The sequence below is a fragment of the Dermacentor variabilis genome, chromosome 8, assembly GCF_050947875.1.
Source record: "Dermacentor variabilis isolate Ectoservices chromosome 8, ASM5094787v1, whole genome shotgun sequence".
Classification (NCBI taxonomy): Eukaryota; Metazoa; Arthropoda; class Arachnida; order Ixodida; family Ixodidae; genus Dermacentor; species Dermacentor variabilis.
This window is the reverse complement of record NC_134575.1, coordinates 14,317,583-14,345,084: the sequence shown is the minus strand read 5'-3', so window position 1 is coordinate 14,345,084 and position 27,502 is coordinate 14,317,583. Positions and strand designations below refer to the sequence as shown.

General features: G+C 45.4%; 2 protein-coding genes across 4 annotated transcripts in view; both read left to right on the top strand.

Moving 5' to 3' along the window:
* Positions 1-4,374, top strand: part of LOC142589677 (cytochrome P450 3A9-like) — a 45,786-nt gene extending 41,412 nt beyond the window's left edge. The window contains exon 13 of one of the 2 annotated variants that reach the window (XM_075701218.1): positions 3,754-4,374. In XM_075701218.1, the coding sequence (XP_075557333.1) occupies positions 3,754-3,883 (130 nt within the window). In that variant the 3' untranslated portion in view covers positions 3,884-4,374. The remainder of the gene's footprint in view (positions 1-3,753) is intronic. The other variant, XM_075701217.1, reaches the window with a different exon arrangement.
* A 7,096-nt stretch (positions 4,375-11,470) lies between these two features.
* LOC142589676 (cytochrome P450 3A5-like) overlaps positions 11,471-27,502 on the top strand; it is a 41,824-nt gene continuing 25,792 nt past the window's right edge. The window contains exons 1-2 of one of the 2 annotated variants that reach the window (XM_075701212.1): positions 11,471-11,646; positions 14,349-14,423. In XM_075701212.1, coding sequence (XP_075557327.1) covers positions 14,368-14,423 — 56 coding nt within the window. In that variant the 5' untranslated portion in view covers positions 11,471-11,646; positions 14,349-14,367. The remainder of the gene's footprint in view (positions 11,647-14,348; positions 14,424-27,502) is intronic. The other variant, XM_075701214.1, reaches the window with a different exon arrangement.

Below are 27,502 nucleotides of genomic sequence, written 5' to 3'. Positions count from 1 at the left end.
GAATCCAAAGGAAGGGAAGCGTAGCGGGGGCGGCAGAAAGTTAGGTGGGCGGATGAGATTAAGAAGGTTGCAGGGACGACATGGCCACAATTTGTACATGACCGGGGTAGTTGGAAAAGTATGGGAGAGGCCTTTGCCCTGCAGTGGGCTTAACCAGGCTGATGATGATGATGAAATACCTGACACTCCCATAGGACCCTGCGGCCCATCTGGATGGATGTTATGAGCGTCCCATTTTGGACGTAGCGGTGGGTTTCGCCACCAAGCTCTTGCTATTGTACTGTTTAATGTCGTATGTATGTTAAAAAGAAAATGAAGAGAAAAAGAAAAAAAATCTACTCCACTGATGCCAGCGCCCCGAGCGGCTGGTGAAATCGCTAATTTTGGCTTCCGTGATTTTGTACGGGTTGTTTAGCAGTGTTTTCGTTTCGGTTTCGTTAGTAATGCTTTCGATTTTGGTTTGCTTTTGGCTATTAAAATCTTCAGTGATGTCGTGCACAATGAAGCGCAAGCCCTTTAATATTTTATTTTTTAAGCATGCCGTACATACAGACGTGATTAATTCGCGGATCGTAATATTTTTACTGGACCTACCGCCAAGCTTCTCGAAGAACATAAGCAAGGTGCAATTAGCTCATGCAGATTAGAAAAATAATGCGACACTAGATGTTTTATTCAATCTTTTGCCGTTCTTGAGCCGCTTATCTCCGTTTCACACAATAGGAAGCAGTGGTCCCGTAAAAAGGATAATTTTTTCGTGTTCACATATTGGCAGTAACATACTGGATAAAAATACTATATCACAAACCTCATAAATATACGCCCACAAACAGACGCCGACCAAAAACACAGACCACAAGACGAATCTTTTAACCATACCAAGCAAAGCGTCAAGCAAAACAGGCACTTGCGAACCGACCCAGGCGCATGCATCGTTCAAAAGCAGTGAGCTAAACAGCATTCACATAACGATCCCAAATGCGCAATACACTGCTCGAGCCATGTCCAATAAAACGTTTGTGGGATGATACGGGTGAGCCGCAGATTAACAAATTCTTCGTTTTAAAGCGAAGATGTTACGGGAACCTTTTGAAAAATACCCGTTGTAAGTAATGCACCTGCTCTTTCGGAAAAGACGGGTGCGAAAGCAAATCGGTGGCTGCACGGAAAATGGGGGCCGCGGGTCGTAATCTATGCTACACGCGCAAAATACGCTCATCCCGGATAACAAACCTCTTGCTGACGATGTTCTTCACACGAGAATCAAGAAAATTATTTCTGCAGACAAGAAGAAACAACTTCCCACGAAAGCAAGGCGAGGCATTGAAAAGTGCGTTGGGGTGGACGTAACCAGGCAGCGCACGACCGGCGCAGCATCATATTCTCTAAATAGACGGGATGCGTAGACGCAACCCGATGGATGTATGATAAGCTGTCTACCTTTGAGGTGAAGTGGAAGCGGACACCGCGAAACCGCCTGGTGTGTGGTCAGACCTTTTACTTGCTCGGGCACGAAACGGTTCGAGTGGGAGCTCTTTACGTAGCTACGTTTCTCTATGGCCGGTCACTGTTTCACGTTTTCCCAGAACTTTGTTGCACTATGTACCAGTGTGTCGAAATCACATTGAAGCAAGCGCGATACACTCGGAGCCGTGTTTTCATGCGAAGATGCTCATAACATGCATAAAAAACTACCTCTCTGCCGAGAACACACATCATTACATAATTACCTGAGCCAAATGTTGGCGACAACCACAATCAGGCAAACGGCGCCATGTTAACGAGGCGATAGTTTTGTTCGTTAAAGCTGATCTACTTTCGACAAGACAATAAACGCATCATGCACTTATCAGTGTTGATCATACAATAGGCCCGGGAGAATTACGCTCGTGTCTGTCTTTGAACGAAGCAAAAAGTTATTTTTATCGGAAAATGCCCCCGAGCCCTGATGCCGCTCGTGGTTATTGGCCCATGTGTTGCTGCTGCGCGCTGCAGCAGGGCGCTCTCTTAAAGAGCTGTTGAAGTAGCTGCCTGTTTGGTCAACGGAGGCATTTCCACGTAGGAACGAAACACAGTAAACTGTAACAGTTTCGTGCTACGACTGCGTCTCGTGCTGCTTAGCAATACCTGAGGCTAACGTGTAATTTTCGATAGTTGTAGCCCAGAAACACATATCTTATGTGTGATCGTCTGCCACAAACTCTGCGTTCCTTTTGTTTTGCAAACCCGCAAAGGCGAAGGCTATGAGAAGTCATTCAATGAAAATAAAAAAGGAATAATCGTGCAGAAATATTATAGGCCCTGCCACAAACAAATTTGTGTGGCTTTGCTCATAGAAATACATTAATTTTTCACAATGGTATAAAACCCATACCAAGAGCTTGCTATTATTTTCATTGCACAAAAATTTGCCGTTTGTTCACATTACATGCTGTAGACGGTCGTTTTAGGAAGAAAAAAATGGTAACCGTTTTTCGGCCAGCCCACACTTCAAACAAGCTTTTGTAGGGTCAGGGAATTACTGCGGAAGGAAAGTATGGAATACAAAACTTGATGCACCTTATAAAGTCGAGTAGCACGAGTGCCCGGCTTTTGTTATCCTTATAGTGTGCGTCTGTTACTGCATTGTGCACGCTCGAATAAGCCACGTCTACATATCTGAAGTCACAGGTGGTTCATAAAGGGAACAGCGCGAACAAGACGCCGACGGAGTGAAAGGACACAGAACAGTGCTCATCCTGTGTCCTTGCACTCAATCGTCATCTTGTTCACGCTGTTCATATTATGAATGTATTACAACTCGCGCAACGTTCCACTTTAATACAGCTGGTTGTATGTCATCGTACGGAGCGTCGGGTTCTAGCAGCAGCAACAGCGCGAAAAGAGATCAACACCTAACATACTGCGTGCGACCCGCTACAAAATCTGCTTATCTCGCTCTTTCCGCTCATGTCCCCGCAAGTGTGTCGTGTCATTGTCCCGAACACCGGCATCGGAAGCCATGCTTGAATGTCCTAATTTTGAGCGTTATCGTCGCCCTTGCTGCATGGTTTATATCGTAAGTATGGTTGTCTTGACATGTTAACCAGAAGTATACTTTGACAAAAAGAAATACCCACACCGACCAAGTGAAACATTAAAAGGCGAGACGTTCCCGCTTCCATACGCGAGCCCTATTTGTTAACGAGGCTGTATTTGTGAACAAGGCTCTATTTGTGAACAAGGCTGTACTGTACATGGAAGCCGAAAGGTGCACAATTTTAAAGTTTTACTTGGTTAGTGAACGAATTTCATTTGTCATGCTTCATCCCAACCAGACGGGCTTCCATCAAATTTTCGATTAGAAGTATTCATGGCTAAGAAGAATTCGTGGCTGCGCGGGAGTGGAGAGCACTTAATTTTCAATGTTAGGTGCATCCACTACATAGAAAAGGAACATGTATTGCGGCTCTACAACAAAAATGTGTGATAGCTAAAGGGACTTTAAAATAAGTATCCATGTCGTGAATAACTATCCCTTTAGCGTAGCTTTAAAGCGAAATAATAAAGGTTCAGATTAATCCACTTTTATACGTCCTTAAGTTTGTGCAAATCTAGATAGATTTGCACAAACAATCTTTTAGATATCTCTTAATACCAAACTACTGCCTTTTTGGCTCAGTTTACTGTTCATGGTTTAAGCAGTAATCTTAAGAAAAAATGCATCAGTGTGATATTGTCCACACCATATGTTGTTGCATGTTTCTTTTTCAGACAGCGCAAGAGACGTTTCTCGTTCTTTAAAGACCTCGGACTCCCCGGACCTCCTCCAAGCTTTCTTTCAGGAAACCTTTCTGAGATAATACAGAAGGTAAAGCTAGCTTTACAAAGACGGTATTTATAAAGAGACAGGTTAAAATATTTAAATAACAGCCACATACGAATACGTTTAGAAAATTGTGTGGCAATGTTCTTCAGCAGCATCAATACTGTGGCAACGGCACTTTGCAAAAATCACCTATTTGGTGCAGGAAAACTGTTAACGAAAATTTCAAAGCCGGAAATATTCATCATTGGTAAGGTCCATAAAACAGTGTATTAAAATACAGTGCTCTTTAATTAAATTGGAACAGAGACGACGTAGCGCTTGTATCAGACTGACATGAGAGTGTGAGCTATTCTTGGCACGTGCTGTTTACTCAATTAGCACCTTTGAAAGGCTTAACTTAATGTATGCAACTATGCTACCTGTGCGCATGCTCGGGATTTTCGCTTGCCACCCAGAGAACACAACAGCCTGTCAGTGAGCGCAATCGAGTTGCTTGCGCATGGCCGTCTAGAGTCAGGCTTCCCCTCCACCTGTCTTCTTTTCTAATATATCACTCGATAGAAGCGCTTCATCGCCCGTGCTCGTTTTTTTGTCGTGTGTCTGTGGTAACTCTGCAGCGCTGTATTCTAATTATGCTACTGAAAGTAGCCCCAACAATATCACTAAACACTGTCACAATAGCAAACTCTTCTACGAGTTCTTCTAACTAAGACCATCATTCTACAGTTTAGGAAAGCGCATAAAAATTCGCACGTTATTCGGAAAGACACATCTGGCCGGCTAGCTCGGCAATAAAGATGTACATTCACTCGGTTCCCTCAACTGTCCGAAACGATTTTCGAGGCCACGGACTACAATATCGTGATAGGGCTTTGCTGCCTGGATTTGCTCTAACCTGATTCGATATTAAGTGCCTGGGAAATGTAGCAAACACTAAACCAAGTATGGCTACCATGACGGAAAGAAAAGTATGGGAACTCTGCTCAACACGAGAAATAGGACTCCGTTAAATGACCACGGGGGAGATAAGCACTAGGCGGCATTGCATGCGCAGCTCTTACTGCTTTCAGTGCTCTCCAAAACGACAAGATATTCTGTACGAGAAGAAAGGGGGTTAACCGAGGGGCCCGATTTTTGTTAATCATATCATAAAAACCAAGAAACAAAGACACCAAGGGCAACAGAGTGTAAATTACTTGCGCTTACTGATTGAAATAAAGAAATAATAAATTGTAGGAACTGAAGGTGGATGAAAAAACAACTTGCTGGAGGTGGGGAACGATCTCACAACCTTCGGATGGTATCGTTCACACCTGCGGTAAGTTGTTGTTTCATCCACCTTGCATTCCATTAATTTATATTTTTCATTATTTCAATTAGTATGTACAAGTAATTTCGCCTGTGTGGTCCTAAGTGTGTTTGTTTGTTGGTTTCTTATGATAAGATATTGTGTAGTTTCTCAGTAACCAGTGAGAGTTTCACCAATACATCCAAGTACAATTATTTATACATCTGGAATAATTCCTCTGATTTGGCAGTGGGGTCCTATTCATGCTTAAATAGAATTCACAAGCTGTCTCACCATAATAAACAGTTGAGAACTTCCCAATTGCAGCATAAGAACTGAAGCACAATACCTCAAAATACCAACTTCGCTTAATAACGAAATCTGGAAGGTTTAATTCACCTTCTAACGAATGCTGAACTGTGCCACAATGAATGCACTTTACTTGAATATTATTTCCTGCGCGAATTTGCTTGTAATCCGTTAGATTTAAACAACTTTCTTGATTAAAGGGAAAATTCTAACTGACCCCTAGTGCAGCATGAAGCTACAAAGCTATGCCGGAAGAGGCAAATCCTGTGCAGCGTAAGCTGTTCTTATTCCAATAGCCGCTCGATTGGCAATGTTGTCTGCGCCACCAGCTCTGATGTCCATCGCAGCTATCACTGAAAATTATAACAAAATACCGAATACCGGGGTTCCCTGGGCGGGAGTCATCTACTCTACCACTTTACCACCACTGAGCCACGCGAGCGCTTATTTCTCCCTGATTACATGGCAGTAGACTATTCAACAAAATTAGAAAAACAAAGCGCTGCATAAGTTTAAGGCGGCTAAAAACACATTCGAAAGTCAGACAAACACGTGCTAGTGTCCTAAAAAGTCATCCAGTCAGCGGCTGTTTCTTGGGCAGCGCAACAACAACGAACGTATAGGCAACAGATTCCTGAAAAAACAACCCAGTGCTTCGCAGTTGTTCAGCGTGCCTGTCACAGATTCTACTAAGCCAAGGGCTATGTAAGCCAAGCACCATGAATATGTCACATGGTGCGTCACAGGGATCTTTGAAAGGTAGGAAACCAATTGTGTATGATGTGATATCCAAGGGTTCTTAGAGAATGTCCCAGAAGAACACGGCTTCCCTACAATATGCAAAACACTGATCAGTCGTTTCAGCGTGTGGACACAAGCGGGCAGTTGGTCGGCTACAGCACGAAACAGACCCTTTTTTACAAGACAGGTTTTGACAAGAAGAATTGCCGAATGTAAAAAAAACAGGTTTGATTCTCTCTACTAGTAGCACTCGGTGAAACGAACACATGAACACATACGTGATCGCCATAATCTTATTATGCAGATTTTACGTACTTTAGAGCGACTATTTTTAAGCCCCCTTTACAGTCACGTCACACCAACTTCATAGAACTTATTAAGTACACTGCTAACTCATTACAATGGACATGGCGCTCTTTGGCCATACTTGGCCTTTGAGCCACTAAAAACCAAACATTCATTCATTCAAAAATATTTTCACCAATCACGGAGGGCTGATAGGAGAAATAGAATAGAAACAATTTGGAATACATTTACGTTAGAGCGCAATGGTTATTCAATGCAAAGAGCAACTATTTTCTCGCGCGTTTTTGAACGGAATAACTTGCACAAAGAGATAATAGCGTAAATCTGTGCCACGGACGTATACTCCGGCCTTCGCAGTTCCATTTGCCGTACTGTTAGGGAGATCTTGGAGCGTACTCACAAAATCGACCTTCAAAAGAAATTCAATTATAGGGTTTTACGTGCCAAAACCACGTCCTGTATATGAGACATGCCGTAGTGCGAGTCTCCTGCGACCTCGTGCTTAGCAGCCCAACACCATAACCACTAAGCAACCACGGCGGGTCAAAAAAAACGACCTTACTCTAAAATTGTATACTTCAGTCAAACGTGATGCTTGAAATGTAGTTAGTAAAGGCAGCAGTTGAATGGCGAAGAGAATAAACAAACGAAAATGTGTGTGAATGCGGCCCCTGAATAACAAGCATCAAGAACTCTATTCACCAATTCAATCAACCAGTTAATCGAAGAAGCCATTTCATCCCTAATGAGTTAAACTATTTGAGTGGCTTCACGCAACCCACACTATCCCAGAACAAAACATTTTAAAAAGCAGGCTGCATTCAATGTTTTCGGAACGAAATTCAATGACAGCTTTTAAGCATGGTTGCTTCAAGCCGGTAAGCTAGGCAACGCTGCTCGGAAGGCTGTCTTGGGCAGATAACTTGTTTCCTTAGTAAATCAAGTAAGGCTACGCCTAAAGAAGAGGTGAAGTAATGAAATTGTTTTCCATTGTCATTTGTACTCCTTGCCTCAAACCTTTTGCATGTTTAGCCCTGAAAACAAAGTCAAGGTTGATCCGGCGGTGTACGAAGCTTTTGGTTATGATCCTCGCAATGGCGTCGGCATACGCTTCGCTCAGCTTGAGATGAGACTAACCATCGCCAAGCTAACGGCGAAATACAAGCTCGTTCTGGACGACCGTCACATTAAGGCGCGTGCTTCCTCATGAAATATTTGACGCAATTTCCAATAGAAAGTCCAACTTCCTTTTGTTTCCAGTGTCAAGAATTGAAACATATTAATTCAGAGTGGAAACCTGTTAGCTATGAATACCGTTTATACGACTAGAATAGTTTTTTCATCTATATAGTTGATACATTTATGCTAACTTGAACTCCATTGTATGCTACCCAACAGTAGGGTGGAGGGGGGGGGGACGCGTGCGCATACAAATCCCGTCATGTACGTGTTCATTTCAAGGGAAGTGCTTCTTTTTTACGCAAACCTTTGCCAATTAATATACCGAGATGACCAGCTCCAGATTGAATGTATAGATGAGGCCCATTTGTAAATATTATTGCCGCGAACTTCACTGCCTCTATTGTACTATTATCATACTGAATTGCATTAGGTGACCGAATAAGGTATGTCCCTATGGTCAACATTTTGTAAGGAGTCTTGTCTTTAACATGCCGCTCACGCAAACATACACGCTTGCCAAAACTATAGATCCAGCGACATTGCTTGTTTCGCCCCTACGCACAGCGGTAGTTCACTGGGCACGGCGTTGCACAGTTCATCTCGATGTCAAATGTGGAATTCCAATCACGGGAGCCACGTTTTAATGGGAACGAACTGCAAAAAGAAAGAACGCTGGTAAAGTTATATTTTGGTGGAAGTAACAGAACCCCCATTTGTCAAATTAATTGCGCAGTACCTCATTACGGCGTGTGCATTAGAACCATTCGCAGTTCAGACATCAAAAATCCAACAATTTCATTCAATAAATATTTTTACTTGACCGCTGTCCACTCTACGTTCCAAGTTTCGTGAAAAATCATCTCGTCTCTAGGTTCAGTATGCCAGAGCTTGAAAAACTTCTGGCATCCCTGTAGCATCACCATTGCTTAATTTGCTCCCTTTTGATTACTGTGGCTATAAATAGGAAATCTGTGCAGTAATCCACGCGCTGTTTATTATTGCAGGAGAATACGTTGAAGCTTGAGTCTACCTTCGTCTTGGCCTACCCTAAGAATGGCATATGGCTCAAGCTTGAAAAAATTTGAACATCAGGTCTGCATTTTCCACGGGCTCAAGGGATCGTTGGGCACCGAGTATATTAGGATAGCTGTGAGCTTCAGAACAGCCTCCTAAATTGCATGAAATATACTAGCCGCTTTATTTTATTAAAGATAACGCGTGTTATTTTCATGTGTTATCATCCTTAGGATACTTCACGCACCTTCAAGGACATCTATCTATCTATCTATCTATCTATCTATCTATCTATCTATCTATCTATCTATCTATCTATCTATCTATCTATCTATCTATCTATCTAGCTTTCGTCCCGCCCAACCAGGATTTCTGGGTATTACATGGTCGTATGGGTAGCGCATGAGGCTTGTGGGCTGAAGGAACCGGGTTTGAAACAAACCGTCGGACCAACTTGGGTCACTGGATATGTGGCAATATCTACACTCATGGTCGAAAATACGCGGCCCACAGTGCCGCTCCGGCGCCACAACGCGGCGTTGCTATCTCCATCAGGCTAGGGTGCCCTGATGTAGCGCACTGCCGTACAGGGTGGTGACAACTTTTGGCCTGCGCCGCGCCGCCATTTTGCTCCGCGGTCGCCATATCGGGGCGAGCCGCTTTCTTCACCCGTTCCTTCCAGCGTTGGTAAAGCAGCGTTGTTGGGGAGTTTGCAAAGCTACTTGTTGTGCCCCAGATGCTGGGCGATTGAACTTTTTTCAGACGCAAAAACCAGCATGCCACGGTGTTGTGTCCCGCTGTGTGCCGGCTCGACAACGAAAGGCATGCGCTGTTTTCGCTTTCCACGGAATAAGGAACGGAGCAAAGTATGCACCTGTCCGCTTTTAGGTACCAGCATTGCGTGGTCAGAATATTGCCGTGAAGCAGCTTGCTTTTGTTTATTTGATCATTCTTAAAGCGGGCCGGCACGCCATATTATCAGTTTTTCTGTGACGCGAGATACGACCACATTTATCTCGATTGATACGAGCCACCCTCATATATGTGGGGTTCCAGAATTTTGTCGCTGTCTTGGGCACGTTATCTCGGAGTTTCCTTACCTGCTTTAAATTTAGCTCGGCCGAAAGCGGCGGACCTCGTGTTCACCAATCACAGCCGAGCACGTTTGCTGCTATCGCCGCCGCGAAGCTTTGCAGTTCTTAGTAGGCGCAAGCCAGCCTAAGAAACTGTTTCTTTTAGGAGCTTTTCGGTGCCTATACCGCACACTTTGCATCAAATTCTCCGGCATCTCAAATTGTGCGCTGGCACTTCGACTAATTCATCGGTTTGAGCAACCCAGTTGGCCAACGCTGACCTAGCTGCTCAGTGATCATTTCCTCTGAGATCTATGCATGCAAGCATACGCTATTTTATTTCTGTGTGCAAGAAGTGCTTAGGATTGCAAGCAAATGTGCAAGGCCTTTATACACCTGAATTTGCTGGCGCAAGCGCATGTTAAACAAGAATGTCGGCCGACGCTTCATTTCTCGCCGTATCTGCGCTCACTGCAATATGGCGGTAACGAAAGCAGTGTCTTCACCCAGTACGGCGGCGCGCTACATCGAGGCACCCGAAACGAAGCAAAATGGAAGCATTCTACTGTGCACTGACTATCAGCTGCGAAACCGGCAAACGACGCACTTGAATTTATCAAGCGCGTGACTTGGCCGCACAAGAATGAGGTCGAAGACTGGCAGCAATCGGTGGACCCTCAAAGCAGGCACCCGATGGAGATAGCAGAGCCGCGTTGTGGCCTCGCAGCCACTCCTGCACCCGGAGCCGTGGGCCGTGTATTTTTGGCCGCGATTGTACTATCGGCCAAAAAAGTAAACGGACCACGGCCCAGGTGGCCGGAGCGGCTGCGGGGCCACATCGGGACGCTGCTATATCGCTCCGCGCGCTAACAGCGAGAGTGCCCCGGGTGACGCCAGACTTCGCCCTCACTCTCACGTGGTGACTTGTCACGCTTGATAAATTTCTAGTGCGTCGTTCGGTTGCTCTACTGCTGGCGGTCGCTACGAAGGAAACCGTGCATCGCCGGTAGTCCAGCACATGGCGCTGTCGCACAGGGGCGGACGGCAGCCGGACAACAAACCGTGGCACTGAGAAGGAACGGAGACCCGTTCTGATTGTTGTCTTGTTTATATTCACCGTATCATTTGTATTAGTGCATGTGGCCGGCGTCCACCGCTGCTCGATTTTAGGCAACATCGCGCAAGTAGCCGCAACGGCGGCTACGATGACGCGCCCTCCTTCACGCCGGTGCGATAGTCGCAGGCGGCAAGGTTTACTGCGGGCACGGCTTATATTTCGAGATCACTTTTCCGCCATTGTCTCCAGTAGTACGTGTAATATTAACATCAGCGACACCTCTTAAAACTGCTTTAATTAGATACTACAATGCGTAGGCCGTAATGAAACTTTACAAAGTGCGGCCAGGAAGAGATAATTGGAAAGGCGAATAGGAATAACTATAGTTAGTCATGAAAGTTTATTCATGCAAACATTCCGTGGCTTGAAGGGGTGCTCAGTGCGATGAAAAGTTGCCAACGACTGCGATGACTTGGGTCTTCGTTCCTTCTCAGTGCCGCGCTTTGATGCCCTGTGGCTTCCGCAACTGAACGACAGCGCCATGTGCTGGACTACCGGCGATGCACGGTTTTCTTCGTCGCGACCGCCAGCAGTAGAGCAACGGAACAGCGCACTAGAAATTTATGAAGCGTGACATGGCACCACGTGAGAGTGAGGGCGAAGTCTGGCGTCACCCGGGGCACTCTCGCCGTCAGCGCGCAGAGCTAAAGCCCCTCGCGGAGCGAGATAGCAGCGCCCAGGTGTGGCCCCGCAGCCGCTCCGGACACCTAAGCCGTGCTCCGTTTACTTTTTAGGCCGATAGCACATGTGTGCCGCTCTTCAGCAAATATCCTCACGCCGTTGCGCACGACTGCAGATGCGGGACTCAGTAAGTACCACTGTTCAATTAAACACTAGGATAGATGCCCATTTAGAGCACTGGGTATCTACAATTCGCATTGCGCTGGTATTCAATGAGCTTTTTTGATGCAAACTTGGTTCAGTGGGTAGGTGCCGTTAGTTGTCTGCCGCTCTTTAATGAAAGTCTTTGACGCCAGCCGGAGTAACTATGTAGGTGCCGCTGCGGACGCGCCACTGTACAATGACGAAAAAAATTTCTTATGTAGCTTTGTGGAATCGAGCTCACCTCCCAAGGGTTCCTTAAGAGGAAGCTTTAGCTCGGGCGCAACTCCGACGCGGCTATTCAAATAGATGTAAAACGCAAAAACGCTTTTCTGAGATAACCCCCGGGTCAATTTTAAAGAAATTTGTTGCATTTCAGAGAGGAAGGTAAATTCTAGTGACTGTGCGAAACGGAATTTCGATTTAGAGCCTGAATTTTGTTACAGAGATTTTGAAAAATTCAAAAGTTTGAAAAAGATAGAAGCAAGAAGTTTACAAATAATATCTTTACATCAAGGAAAGATATCGCATTTCTGTAAATGGCATCCATCAGATCGTTGAAAGCGGACAAATTCGCTATGTCATTTTATATCTTACGTGAATTTGTTACATTGTTTACAAGGGTTATGAAAAAGCTACATTTCCATATTACTAGATATTTCAGATTCATGAGTAACATATCAATTTTGTCCGCTTTAGACGCACTATTAGATGCAATTTAAAGAATCGTTTTATCAGTTTTTACTGAGTTACAGAGTTGTAAACGTGATAGTTTCGTTTTCTGAAAAGTTTTGATTTTTCCATTTTTTTATTTTATTAAAATGGGGACATAAATTGAAAATTCGAAACCAACAGTCACCAGATTTTATGTCTGTCTTTAAAACGCAACAAACCTCGTCAGATTCGGTGCTGTGGTTGCCGAGAAAAACGAATTCTCCTTTTACACGTATTTAGATAGGAGCACCCGAGCTAAAGCTTCCTCTTAAGGACCACAAACCGAGGCTTTAGTAGTTTACGCCGAAAATGCGTAGGCTACGTCCCACGTTTATGTGGACGCCTTTCAAGCCAACGCTATAGCCAACTGCGTCCCACAGGCACTAGGTATCTGTCGCTCGTCGGTGACCCTCTTGCGAACTTAAGTGGCTTTCTCGTAAAACTAGAAGTCCCTGACCCCATCGAAAGCGATACCCAACGTAAGCGAATAGCCGAACGTTTTGAGAGAGCTGTTTCCTTTATTAAAGGTATATTGGGCTTGAAGGCATGTATTTGTTACAGTGATGATATGATGATTTAGGTAGTGATTGTTGTTTCATTGCAGAATTCTTCATTCTTTTATTCCAATACTAACCTATTTATCTCAAGTCTTCAAGATATCCCCTTGAGTCACGAAATATGACTTCCCTTTCTTAAGGTGTCGAAATTTACAGCAGATGTTTTTCTGAAAACGTGCTGCCCACATTGCATGAAAGAAATTGTTGTCTGCTATCAATGTTTAATTGGCATCAGGCCAGTCTTCGGGGCAATCGCCCTCATGCCCCCATCCCGCCCACTGGGGCGGCCACTGCATTCATGAAACGATCACGCACTCAATCATTCCTTCCCAAACCTTCGATCGAATGGAATAGCCTGCCTGTTTCATTAGTTTGCATCAGCGACCTCTTTCTCCGCATAGGATCAAATGAAGCACACTCAGATACCTCAGTAAAGAACATCGCCTATTTGTTACTGTATGTTTATGTATTTGCGTTTCCTGCGCCTTATCTTTGATGTTTTTGTATGCGTTGCTGTTGTCAGTACTGTATTCCTAATTTCCCATTGTATTTCCTTGCTTTCCCCTACGCAATTTACTGCTATGTACCGTGATAGTTGTAAATGTAAACAAATAACTGGAATAATTAACCAAGGTTTCGGGAACCTCGTTGTGTGGCATTTGCATCAGCCATGTGTGCTACATGTGCCTTCGTAGCCCTGAAAGCACATATGTTCAAGAGCGGGATGTAGCACCGTATATCATACATTTAGTAGTCTTTATCATGCGAATAGTAGCCTTTATTCATGCATTTTACTAGTTAAAAATTATTGCCGCCATTCAACAATACTGTGGATGAATGCTCAATTCCTTCCGCGTGGCGTGTTAGGACAGTAAATTTTACAGTGTCTTTTATTTCACTACCATTAGTAGCCTTTATTCCAATCTGAACTACGGAGGCGGAGGGACAACGAAGTCGGACACCATAATTTTGACAAAGGCATTTTAAGCACGGAATGTAGCCCTGCTTGGTATTGCCGGCCTCATCGATTCGCGAGTATGATGGTATACTGATAGACGTTCCGTGGTGTGGACTACACAGAGTATTCACCGAGGTCAAAACCATTGTCTCAACACAGACTCTTATTGCGAGAGATACCAACCGGAGATAGAAGGACTATAGTACTACGTTACCCTTTCCCCTACTACAGAATCTTCGTTACTACACACCATGAACTAATTACTTTTGCAAATGATGACCTCAAAATTGCCGAAATATAAAAATTAACAGATCAGAGGATCAAGGAACAGTGTTTCTAGCGTCATGATAACAGGAACAGCCGCACAACATGCTATGTGACTAGCCACAGAAACAGGCATATTTCATTATTACCACTTTTCACCACAAGTTTATGTTCGTGTATTGTGCAAATTAACAGGACGTCGGCATCACGAACCATGCTTGAGGTCTTGCTCCTGAGCGTCATCATCGCGTTTGCTACGTGGTTCATCATGTAAGTACGACTATCCTGTCATATGAACGAGGAATAGATCTTACTAGAAGGGCTGGGTTTACTAAACAGAACGTACTTGGCATTCAAGGTTACGTGCATTCAATATAATAAATCACAAAGCAATATCACATCTATTTAACAGAAAGAAGCAATCGCGAGATGGCTTTTCAAATAAGCGTCTATGTGTCGAATAAATCTCCGTTCATTGTAGTTTAAACTACAGCAATTTATACTGGCTTCACTTTGTGTAAGTAGCCTTTAGACATCTATTAGAACTACTGACTTTATCGCCCCATAGCGTTTCTCAGCGTTGAAATATTAATTTCAGGAGAAATAAAAACCATCATTACGGTTTCGTCATACTTACTCTTTGAAAAAGATCGCCAAGGGTGTATGTCCTGTCAAGGCAAATAGCAATGTTCTCTATAACACTGCTGATGGCCTTGCGGAATATTTCTCCATTTAGTTTAAACGATGCTTCTACCTCAAGTAACCTTCCTTCTCAGTCTAGTAAGGTGTCTAGACTGTCCGTCTATGAAGTCTTTCTTTTCAACTGTATGAAGCACCTCAAATTTTCCCTTTCTTCAGGCGCTAGTGGTAATCGCTCCAGCACTACTTAAGAGGAAGCTTTCGCTCGGGCCCATCTCCGACGCGACCTGTTCAAATACATTTAAAACGCAAAAACGTTTTTCTGAGGTAACCCCTGGAGCGAGTTTGATGAAATTTGTTGCATTTGAGAGAAAATTTCAATTCCAGTGACTGTACGAAGCGCAATTTCTCTTTAGGGCCTGAATTTTGTTAAACAAATATTCGAAAGTTCGAAAAAATAGATGCACGAAGTTCACAAATTAATAGCTCTGCATCAAGAAGAGATATCGCGGTTCTATAAACGGCATCCATTAGATCATTCAAAGTGGACAAATTGTACATTTCAATTTATATCTTACGCTAATTGTTACGTTGTTTACAAGGGTTCTGCAAAAGCTGTATTTCCATATTACTAAATTTTTTTAGATCCTTGTGTAACATCAATTTTGTCCGCTTTATATGTACTGTTAGATGCAGTTAACATAATTTCGATATAACGTTTGATTGCCCAGTTGCAGAGTTGTAAACTTTATAGTTTCTTTTTTGAAAATTTGCGATATTTGCCAAGTTTTCATGAAAAACTGACGATGCAAATCGAAAATTCAAAATCAACAGTCGCTAGACTTCGCGTTTTTCTTTTAAATGCAACAAACCATGTCAAATTTGGTGCAGTGGTGGCCCAGAAAAATGAATTCTCCTTTTACATGTATTTATATAGGAGCACCGGAGCTGAATCATCCACTTATTGCGTATTGAACAAACTTATACCTGTTCGCGCACGCATCCTATATACCTCCTTGTAGTCTAGTGCGTTCCTAGCATTTGGAAGGTAGCAGGGGTAGTGCCCCTACATAAAGCCTTTGCTAGAAGTACAGTTATCCAAACACCGGCCCATAGGCCTTTCTGTGCTGGAGTTCTGAAAGAAATGTGGCGCAACTGCTGGCACGAGGCGTGAAATCGAGTAGTATGGAGGGCGACTCCTAGCCACAGTTATCGAATGTCAAGTACCTATTACACTTGTTACCGGTACTTATTGCATGTTTTCAATGCATTATCAGTACTATATATGCCCCATTACGCGAAAATCCGGCGCCGTAGTCGGCGGCGTGACCGAATTATGGTACCAAAAATGGCCGACGGTGCAAACAGTAAAAACACTTCAAGAAATACTTGGGTTGACGTCAAATTCCTCAAGAAGGTTCCTGTAAACAAAGTAAATTAATGGCTTTGAAAAAGAAAGTTTAGTAGATGTCGGTCTGCAGGGTGGTAATCGAACACGGGCCGACGGGGTGCAATACGAGCACGTTTCCCCGGCGCCACGGCGGCTCCAGGGTGCCGGTTGGCTGAAAGTCTGCCCAGTGCCTGCGTCATTGTACGCGTCATATCACAGACATATTCCTGACTCATAGGATCCCTCAATGTATTACCTAGAGGGAAGTCTGGCGCCACAGTCTAAGGGAGTGTTCTAACGAGCCTTCATGACAATCAGGAATATTCGTGTGCGAGGCTTGTGTTGGCTGGTGTTACGTGAGGCTTCGTCTAAAATGTGAATATACCTACACATGTAACGCGTTCTTCCAATACAATCTTCATAAAACGCTTTCGTTCATTCATATTACATTTTTCAATGAAGTTTGCTCAACAGCAATGCATATTCAAGCAAAGGAAAGCAAGCACAGACGACAGATTGTTCCAAAATGAGAGCAAATCTTGTCATTATCTTTCCAGTTTCAGCTACCCGCTGATACTTTTTACGTTTTATGTAAATGTACATCCAATCAGAATTCTTCAAAATAAAAGAAAACATGTTTTTGTTTAATAATAAAGCTAAAGCAGAACCTTAGTGGTGCCTTAGCAGGAAATAAATTATTGTGACAGACGGAAAACTGTTGCCAGGCGTGTCATCAAGGTGTCCTAGCTCTCCGAGAATGATGCCAATACAAACTCACCATGTACCGGCATTTCCATTCATACAACAGCGCAGCAGTGGCAGATTTCCCTCTAGGCAATGCACTCAAACTCTATGACCTGAAAGCTGTGACCTATTGCGTGCATCATTGGGCATGTGAGGGCGCAGCCAATGGGGAGGAGGTGGCGTCACGTCATGACTGTATGAAAAGACTGTATAAAGTAAGAAGCATTAATGTGCAATTGAACGGAGCTGAGCGGTCCTTCCAGGTATGAACTACTCACCGGCAAGCGAATGCGTTGAGACGCTTGGCGCATTTTGATTTGACGTTACTGAGGCCACTGTGCAATATATATTCTCCTTATTCCACGGCTTTTTCGCTTGCCATGGAAGGCACGACCGACCAGATAAAGTAACTTCGCGGCCCCGTCGGCCCACTGACAGCAGTGACCATAGAGTTTCTGACTATATTACCTAGAGGGAAATCTGGCGCTGCTGTACTTGCTATTTGCATGGGAATGCAGGTACATGCTGACTTTGGATTGGCATCGTTCTCGGAGAGCCAGGAGCGGGATCTTATAACGGATGGGATAGCGAACCGTTCACTTCGCCGTTTACGTCACTAAATGGGCCACTCCCAAGCCGATGGTGGATGAAGGGGTTGACGCGACCGATAGACGAGAGGGTGCCGCCTCTGAAATGTACGTGATCAAATGACGAGCTAATCGGTAAAGTGAGGAATATTTCTGCTTGCTAATTAAACATAAAATGTAAATTAAATATCTGGCAAGTTCTAAGATATGAACGTGCGGTGCCAGGCGCTAACGCAATGCTTCAAGTAATTTATCATAGTAATTCTTTTTTCATTCTCAGCCGAGAGGCGGTATCGCAAGCGTAAATCAGTTGGTAGAGCGCCGCGCTATGTCGTCTGCTAACAAAGAGCTAGCACGATGCACGCACCAGAAATGCACTGCGAGCACTTCGTGCACTGGTTCTTAGGGCTCCCTCTACTAGCGCACTAAATCAATTTGCCTTCTTTCTTCGCCCTTCGTCATCGGCTCGGACATGACTCGCTGGACGACGCGGCGCGGATGAGCACGTCTAGAGAGGCATTCGGCCTTTCTATTTGCTAGGAATTCGTGTAGCTTCCACAGTGCTGCAAACAGCTTGTGAGATGGAGTATGGAACAGTTGATCGCCTCATTCTTTAGAAGCTACAGAAAGCGGAAGCGAGCGCTACCAAGCTGCGCCTTGCAAAACAACCTCGCCACTGACGCCACTGTTGCCTCGTGAATTGCCACGTACAAGAACGGCTGCAACGCAACGTTCAGTCTCGCTGCATTATATCGCATTTGTACGAAGCAGGCAGGCATGAACGCAGGCTACGATTCAATAAACGAACGCGAAAAGTGAAACTACGTGTACGCCGCGACAGCCGCTATCATTAGGGACGGAGAGCCGTCACAGCCGAGCTAAATCGAGAGAATTTACAGCCACAAATTCACTCGCAATAGCAAAATACGAATGATAATGAGAACACAAAAATTCGCGACGACTAGGATGCGCCCTAATGCAAAGTTTGAACGCACCTGTATCCTCCTGAGACCCCGCTATGGGGATTTGTCCAATATATTGGACATTCAGATATAAGACAGTACTCCTGTGACAAGGCTTTCATCCTCATAAAACCACACTGTACAACTTATTGGACACCTGCTTGCGCCATCTATGCAGCATTGATGAAAATACATCGTTCAAATTCCCGTCGAAACAGTTCCACAATGGCGGCATTAAGCGGCGCGGCGTTTTACGGCAGCTGCCGGAGAAGTAAGCACTGTTTCTCGTATTTCTACCTGCTTTTAGGGCATATCTTTGATTTTATATTAAAGTTGATACAACAGCGTACGCGCAGAATACAAAATTTTAACTATTCGCGCGCTTACCTTTTTTTACTCTTCCTTTGATTTCGCGTGTCCATTACGTTGGACGCTAGGACTCAACCCGGTTATTTTGACCGCGCTTTTTCAATGGCCTTGTTATGAACAGTAGGCGAGTACTGATGGCGTTTAGCAGCTTGCGGACGAAATTGCGTCTCTTTTTTTCTTCGGGGGACCGGCCTCGCGTGTTTTATGAATTAATCCAATAACGTTTCTTTTTTCAATCCATGGCTTGGATCCGCAAGACACCTACTGTCGCAGATGGTCTCGTAAGGCAAAAAATATCAATATCCCTCTACCAGATATTGTTCGCATGTACAACTTCAACATGGGCGTTGTTGACAAGGCAGACCGAATGATAAGTTACTACAGGATAAAAGCAGGCGTGAACAAGTGGACAATCAGAGCCATCTTTCACCTCTGCGACATTGCCCTCAACAACTCCTGGGTGCAGAACACGCGGGACATATGCTCCGTAAAGAAACAGCGGAAATAAATACTCAAATATATGCAGTTCCACCAATCTGTTGCTGAGACTCTCGTGGCTCAAGGGAAGAAGCAGGATGAAACGGCGAGTGAGAACGAAGCCGAGTTACATCCGCCATCAAAGCAGGCTCGGCTGTCTCCTCGAGAACCGCAAGAAAAGAGCACTACCCACTACTCAATACTGGCAGACACTGCAAACACTGCCCGTTGCAGACTACAGGGCTGCGACATGAAAACAAAGTTCTTTTGCGGCAAATGTCGGCACTTCTTCTGCATCACCAAGGACAAACAGGTGTTTTGAAATTGCCCACGGGAAGTGAACACAAGAGCGAAATTTTTTTTTGAACAGAGGAATGCTCTTTTTATGTACTTTATTGAATACTTTGCCTTTTGAGTTGTTAAAATATTTTTGCACATGAGTTTTGCGTAATATCCGCGGTATGTCATTACGTGCGCCCTGGGTAAAGAAAGACCGGGTAGCATCCCAGTGTCCAATATATTGGACATCGCGCTGAGCTTAAATTATCACGGCTATTGAAAAAACATTTAACACTTTTCACCTTCATAACCATCCTGATTTATTCTGAAAGTTTGGTAAAAATCTGTGCACCCAAATGCATCCCGGGTCTCAGGAGGGTATACGTCAAAGAAGTATGCTGGTCAATATTTTGTGTTGTCACTATGTACATGGTTTACATTACGAAGAGAACGCTGTGAGCAGTGTGGCTGTTACGGAAAATCTGTCTCGCGTGGCACATTCCAAACGGAGCGAAATTTGGTGCGACTGCCTCGCTAATCGGGAGATCGCGAAAGGCAGCGTGTGGGTGACGCGTCAGCGCGATTCGCAGCAGCTGACGCAAAGAGACCTCCGCTCATGCAGCACTTTGTTTCTATATATGGTAAAGGTGGGCGCGCTCGCCGCACGCCTTATCAATGGCGTCATGTGGGAACAGACTGCGGCGCGCTACTCTGGAGCCATCTGGCAGCGGTCATCGCCGCAGTGCCCGTCTTGCGCGGTACTACGATTTTCTTCTCAGGCTTTCGGCACACCCTCCGCGTCCGCTTTCCCCCTCATGCTTCGGCTGCACCCTCCTCCTCCTCTTTTCTCCTCGCACTCTTTTCACTCTCGTCTTCTTTCATCTCCGGCTGCGCTCCGCAGTTGCTCTTTGATCCTTTGCTGTGCTCGTTCGCTAGGTTACGCCAAGAATGCCGACACTCACCGTAAGAACGGGCACCTAAGAGCTGCATTCTAAAACGAAATGGTAGCATTGGGACATGCAGCTGATTGAAGAAGGAAAAATGGGCAGTGGCATAGCAGGGCTATGCCAGGATATACGTAGCGAAAGCTAAGGCATAGCATGGTTAGCCTGTGTTAACCTTGAGTGCAAGTTTAGGTTAGTCTGATTGTCTAGCTATGTTGCGGCGTTTAGCCAGTCGTTCCGCGCGCTGTTTGTGTGTCCTGGGCAATTCGCTTCCCCTTCATCTCGTTCCGATGTCGATTCCAGGCCTCCTCCTGCTTATCATAATTGTCGCCATCCATACTGCCGCCTCAATTGTGGTTGCGGCGCACGCGAGCTCTCCTTTTCAATCCTCCGACACGTTATCAGGTATGCGACGCAGCTGGCGAAGCGAGTGGAGGCGAGGGCAACGATGAAGAACGTGGTGTGACGAGGAACGCGGTGTGACGTCATGTGCCTCCTCGGAGCACCGCCATGGCGAAATAGCAAGTTCGCGGCCAGAGGCCCGCATTGTGACGTCATGTGCCTGCTCGGAGCACCACCACGGCAAAATCGCAAGTTCGCGGCCAGTAAAGCTTTTGCTATAATAAAACCTGCCACATGAACAGAGAAGTAACATTAGCCATAAAATTTACCGTATGACGCCAAGCCTATGTATTGAAATCAATATGAATTCTTTGTTTTTGGGTGCTCCTCTGAGGTAAATCCAGGTTGCTGTGACTAGAAACCAGTCGTGCATGATGTGTTATAACGGCTCATGACATTAAATGTGGAATAAAAGTTCTTTTGCTGGATTCTAGTTGACTATTTCATTCTATGCACAGAATTAGATGGCGGTAAAGTAAGATTGGGGTGTTCCGCTTTGTGAGAAAACTGTATTCCTGTTCATGAATGTCTGGGACTCAATTCAAGCTCCAATTATTGACAAGCCACCGGGAGCCTTCCACCATTTATTAGTAAAATTTCAGTGCGTAATCTTAGCGCCTTTCTTTATATCTCTCTTTCGTTCGTTTGTTCGTTCCTGACGAAGCTCTGCTGTAGGGAAGGTGGTCAAGATTGTTTTCAGGCAACGTGTACTCCTGAGTTTTTCGTAGTTCTGCAAGCTCGAATGGTGGCGGATGACATATGCGCAACGTGGCAACGGGGAAGCGCACAGAGTGCCGAGCGTATCTTTGCAGCAAGCACGCGCACCGTTCCATTTGCGAGCTGTTGATTGAGCATACGGACGACTTACCATCCTCACCGTGAGACAAACTGCCGCAGCTGGCCGCCGCCGACACCACTGTGTTGGGTAATTGAATCCAGCGCCACCTGCGATCCTCGTCACGAAGTAACTCTCGCGCTGGACACTATGCATGGAACGCTTTATCAGGCGAGTCGGCACAACTGCTATTTTACTCCGTGGCCACGACGAACTTACGTTGACGAGAACTAAAGAATTGCAAATACAAATCTTAAGAGAGATAATGGCTGTGCACTGGCGAATAAGCAACAACAATGGTGGCGAATTCCATTTGTGGGCTCTGCCGCTAGATTCTTCTGGGCACGGAATACAAAAACGCTCGTATGCAGAAGTTTGGGAGCTGGTAAAAAACCTTAGCTGTTATCAATAATTCCGGCACTTGTCCATAGAGAAACATACACGTAAAGACGTGTCCCATAGGGCCCTGCGGCCGATCTACCCTACTGTCGCCAGCGCCCCGAGCGGCAAGTCAGATCGCAAATCGTGGCTAGTATGATTTTGAACGCGTGGTTTCGCACTGTCTTGATTTCGATTTCGATAGCAGTGCTTTTGATTCTGCTTTTCCGTCGGCTGTTAAAATTTTCCACTACGTCGTGTATAGTGCTGCCAAAGAGCTTTAATATTTCATTTCTTAAGCAGGCCGTAAATACAGACGCAATAAACTCGCGGATCGTAATAATTTTACTGGAAATACAGCCAAGATTCTCGAAGCACCTAAGCCAGGCTAACTTAGCTTATGTAGATTAGCAAAATATTGCGATAATAGCTGCTTTTATTGCGGTCTTTTCCCGTCCTTGAGCCGCCTTTCTCACTTGCACACAATAGGAATCAGTGGTTCCGTAAACAAAAAGTAATTTTTTCTTGTTTACTTTGGCAATAGCAAAGAAAAAATACTGCATCCCACACCTGTTAAATACGCCGACGCAAACAGACACAGACTACAGCAGGAATCTTTTAACCATGACAAGTAAAGCGTCAAGTAAAACAAGCACTTGCGAACCGGCCCAGGGCTATGCATCGTGCATATATAGTGAGGGAAATAACCTTCGCAAAACGATCTCAAATGCACATTACATTGCTCGAGCCGTGTCAAATAAAATGTTTGTGAGATGATACGGGTGAGCCACAGATACTAAATTCTTCGTTTTCAACCGAAGGTGTTGCAAGGGGCCTTTGGAACATAACGCGATGTAAATAATGCACATGCTCTTTCGGAAAAGACGGGTGCGAAAACAAATGGGTGGCTGCACGGGAACCGGGCGCCACGGGTGCAAAATACGCATGTACTGTGCTACGCGTGCAAAATACGCTCGCTTAGAACAACAGACATCTTGCTGACAATGTTCTTCACGCAAGAAACGGCAGAATTATTTCTACAGACAAATGGAAAGAACTTACTGCAAAAGCAAGGCAACGCGTTGAAAGGCGTGACGGGGTTGGCGTAACCACCAGCACAAGACCGGCGCAGCATCACCTTCTCCATTTAAACGATATGCGTGGACGCAACCCGTTGGATGTATAATGAGCTGTAGTAGAGCGGCAAGTTGGGCTAGTCGGTGGAAGTTCATCATGTTGTACTGGGATTACTGCGCTAAGACACATGGACAACAGATGCAGAAGACCGCGCGTCCTGTCCTTTTATAATTCTGTTGTCCGTGTGTCTTATCGCAGTAACCCCAGTATTACGAGTATGATAACCTGTCTACCTTTGAGGTGAAGTGGAATTGTACGTCGCCAAGCCGCTATGCGTGCGGTCATACCCTTACTTGCTCGGACACGAAACGGCTCGATTGGCAGCTCCTTACGTAGGTATGCTTCTCTATGGCTGGTCACTATACAGGGTGTCCCACATAACTTGAGCCAGGAATTTAAAAATGAAACAGAGGCGTGTCGGAAGCGAATTGAACTGAACGCATACCATTCGCAATAGCCTATAATAACTAATGTCGTTTTCCCCATAACTCACTAACTCGGTCTCACAAGGTCGGCTGCATCTTGACTAGCGACAGTGAAGCGGCTGGGCATTCTTTGTGTTATCGGCAGCGCTTGGCAAGCAGCATGCACTTTCGCCGTCATCCGACGGGAACCGATCTTGTTCGCCGAAAGCACGTTTGAGAGCAGCGCGATACCACTGTGCAAGTGCTCCGTCACGTGGCCTTTTTCATATTACGCGGGTTTTCTTTGTAACCCGGAAGAAGGACTACGTGAGATGTATCGTAAAGGAAACCACTCGATCGCTGGTTCCTGAAGGTGTTCTACAAATCTGCGTATCATATTTGTGGTATACAGCCAATTATTAAAAGTTGGATAATTGAACTTAATGAGTTATGGGGGAAAAAAGTGTCTGAGTTACTATAGGCAATTGCGAATAGTATGCGTTCCGTTCAATTCGCTTTCAACGCACCTTTGATTCTTAAATTCTTGGTGGAAGTTACGTGGGACATCTTGTATAACGTTATATAACGGTATACACTATTTAATAGCGTGTCAAAATCACATTGAAGCAAGCGGGATACACTCGGAGCCGTTTTTCCATGCGAAGACGCTGATTGCATGCATAAAAAACCACCTCTCCACAGCGAAGGAACATCATTAGATAATTACCGGAGCCAAATGCTGGCGACAAGCACAATAATTCAAACGAGGCCATGTAAACGGGGCGCTGGTATTGTTACCTAGATAAAGCTGCTCTACTTTGGACAGGACAATAAACGCGCCATGTACTTATCACTGTTTATCATACAATAAGCCCAGGGGCATTCCCTTTGTGCCTGTCTTTGAGAGACCCAATGAACACTTTTGTCGCAAAAAGCTCCCGAGCACTGATGCCTCTCGCGGTTATCGACCCATGTGTTGCTGCTAGGCGTCGCAGCATGGCGTTCTCTTAAACACCTGTTGAAGCACCTGCGGGTTTGGTGGTGGTGGTGGTGAAACGTTATTTCGGAAATGGTCCTGAAGGACACCGAACTATTCGTCACAGTCTAGAGGGCACCTCCCACTTCGGCATGTGGAGCCCTAGATTCTCCGCCGCTTCGCGGGCCTTCTGGACAGCCCAGACTTGGTCTTGTAGCTCGCTGCTCCTAAGAGCGTCGTCCCACTTGTACTTGTCCTCCAGATAGGAGGCCAGCGTCGCGCATCTCCAGAACATGTGTCCCAAGTTCACATGTCCACCACACTGTGCACAACTGAATGATCCGTTGTAGTCGGGTTCGATTCGGCTCGTACGCGAAGCATTGGGGTACGAGTTCTTCTGTATACAAGTGGAGAGTGACTGACTGCGCCCTGTTAAGGTCCCTTGTTTCAAAGAGAGAATTCTCTGCGTCCTCAATAGAAGTACTTGCTGAGCTCATATGTCTAAAGTTGATCTTTAAAGGACTTATGAAGAGACGGGGGAGTCTGCAGGGCAGCGTGGCTGGCAAGTCCTCGTGCGGCCCTATGAGCGAATACGTTAAGGTTTCGCTGTCTTCTCACGAAAATATGGCCTGGGAACTAAACTATAGAGTGGAGACTAATAGATCTCCCTTCGAGCAACTTGTAAAGCTACTCATCTAGCGCTCCCTTAGCAAATGTGCGAGTGACTGCCTTAGAATCACTATATATCAACGAGCGATGTGGATCTAGCATAGCGACTGCAATGACGATTTGTTCGGTTACCTCCGGATTCTTAGTGTAAACGGAGAGTGCGTTGTAGGCTCGTTCGGGGGCGTCTATTAGGGCCACCGATAAAGCTTCGCGACTGACCACCTGAGCGGAGTCTACGAAGACAGTATTCGTAGCAGCCTCGGCTTCGAGCGGGCGAGCCTTCGCCCTTGGTTAACGACGGTGTGGACGTTCCTGGGAAAGAGATCAACCACAATCGCCTCCCTGATTTCTTTGCTTGGATGGCTGACGTTATCCTTTTCACGTTCAGTAAAAATTCCCAGAGTGACCAGAATGTCCCTGGCCGCTCTAGTGGCGAAAACCGGACGACCTGAGCTGCGCGCTCAGCCTCAGCGATTTCAGAAAGAGTACTGTGTACTCCTAATTTCGAAAAGAGCTCGCTAGATGGGTGGAGCGGTAGCCCCAGGACTACCTTCAAGACTTGACGGTTGGTGGTATTCTGTTTTCTTCCAATCGAGCATAGCCACAACATAATTGATATGATAAAGGATGAAAGCGTGAATGAGCCTAATGGCGAATTCCCCCTTCAGGCCTCTATTTCTATTGACTGCGTTGAAACATTCGTAGAGCTTTCTCCACTTTGCCAGTTACCTTTTGTATGTTCAACTCATTGGATCTGTTATTTTGAATAGTTAGTCCTAGGACTCTGATCAACCCTTCAGGGATGCGGTTACCATTCATGTAAAGAGCACTATATGACGTCTACTATATTGCTCCCAGCCCATGGGTTTTCGTCCTGGCCTGGAAGGACCGTAAAAGAGCAATTCCGATTTTCTCTACGAGTATTTTAGACCTGCTAGAGAGATGCAGAGTTCCGTGATCCTAATAGCCTCCTGCATTTGAGCCTCCAACTCTCCGTCGCTGCCCCCAGCGCTCCATAGAGTAACATCATCGGCATAAATGGCGTGTTCAACCCCTTCAATGTCCAACAATGTTTTGGCCAGCTTGGCCATGACCAGATTGAACAGTAAGGGAGACAATACCCAGCCTTGTGGGGTGCCCCTGTCACCTAGCTCATCAAGTTCTGATTTTAGGTCACCAATGTGCAAGGAAGCGGTTCTGGCACTCTGAAAAGATTGAATGTAGCGAGAAAAGCGTTCACCAAGATTAAGATCCGAAATCCCCTGCAGAATTGTCATGAGGCGTACAGTGTCGAAAACCTCTACATCAAGATCGAGTATGACCCTTGATTCGCGAGTGACCCTTTCTCTGAGTCTCTTCTTAATTCTAAGCATAGCATCCTGGGTGGAAAGTCCTGGCGTAAATCCGATCATGGTGTACGGAAAAAGTTCAGTCTCCTCCGCATGGTTCGAGAGCCAGCTGAACACGACATGTCCCGCGACCTAACCGAGGCACGACGTCAGAGAGATCGGTCTGTAATTTGCAAGCCCAAGAGGTTTGTCCGGCTTGGGAATGAGTACCGTACGTGCGTGTTTCCATTCTTTCAGAACGTGGCCCTCTTTCCAGATTCTATTAATTTTCCTGGTTAGGTAACTGACAGAATTATCGTCGAGGTTGCGCGGAACTCTACTGGAGATCAAATCGGGGCCAGCGGCAGATCTGCTGTTAAGTTGCTGAATCGCAACGCGAATTTCACTTCCCGAGAAATATCCGCTAAGGGCGTGATTGGGAGACTCCGAGTATCCGACCGAAAAAGGGGTGAACGATTGCGTCCTCTTTGGCGGAAGATAGTGACTAGCTAGGTCGTCCAACAGCCCGTCATTCGCCATTTCTTTTCTCGCCTGGTCAATAATTTTGCATAGTAGCTACCGTTGAGTGGGTCTGGACTTGGAGCCTATCTCATCCTAGAAATGTGGCGGAGTCTTCCATCCAGGGAGAGACAAACCTCGTCCCACTGCTTTCCGCATAGAACTCTACAGTGTTCCTCGATTTCTTCATTCAGTATTGCTGTTCTCCTTCTAAGTCTGTTCAACCATTGACCTTTCCACCGTGCTAATATCGATTGCTTGGTATCGAAGAGGTGAACGAGTCTGGAGTTCATCTTATCCGTTTGGACGT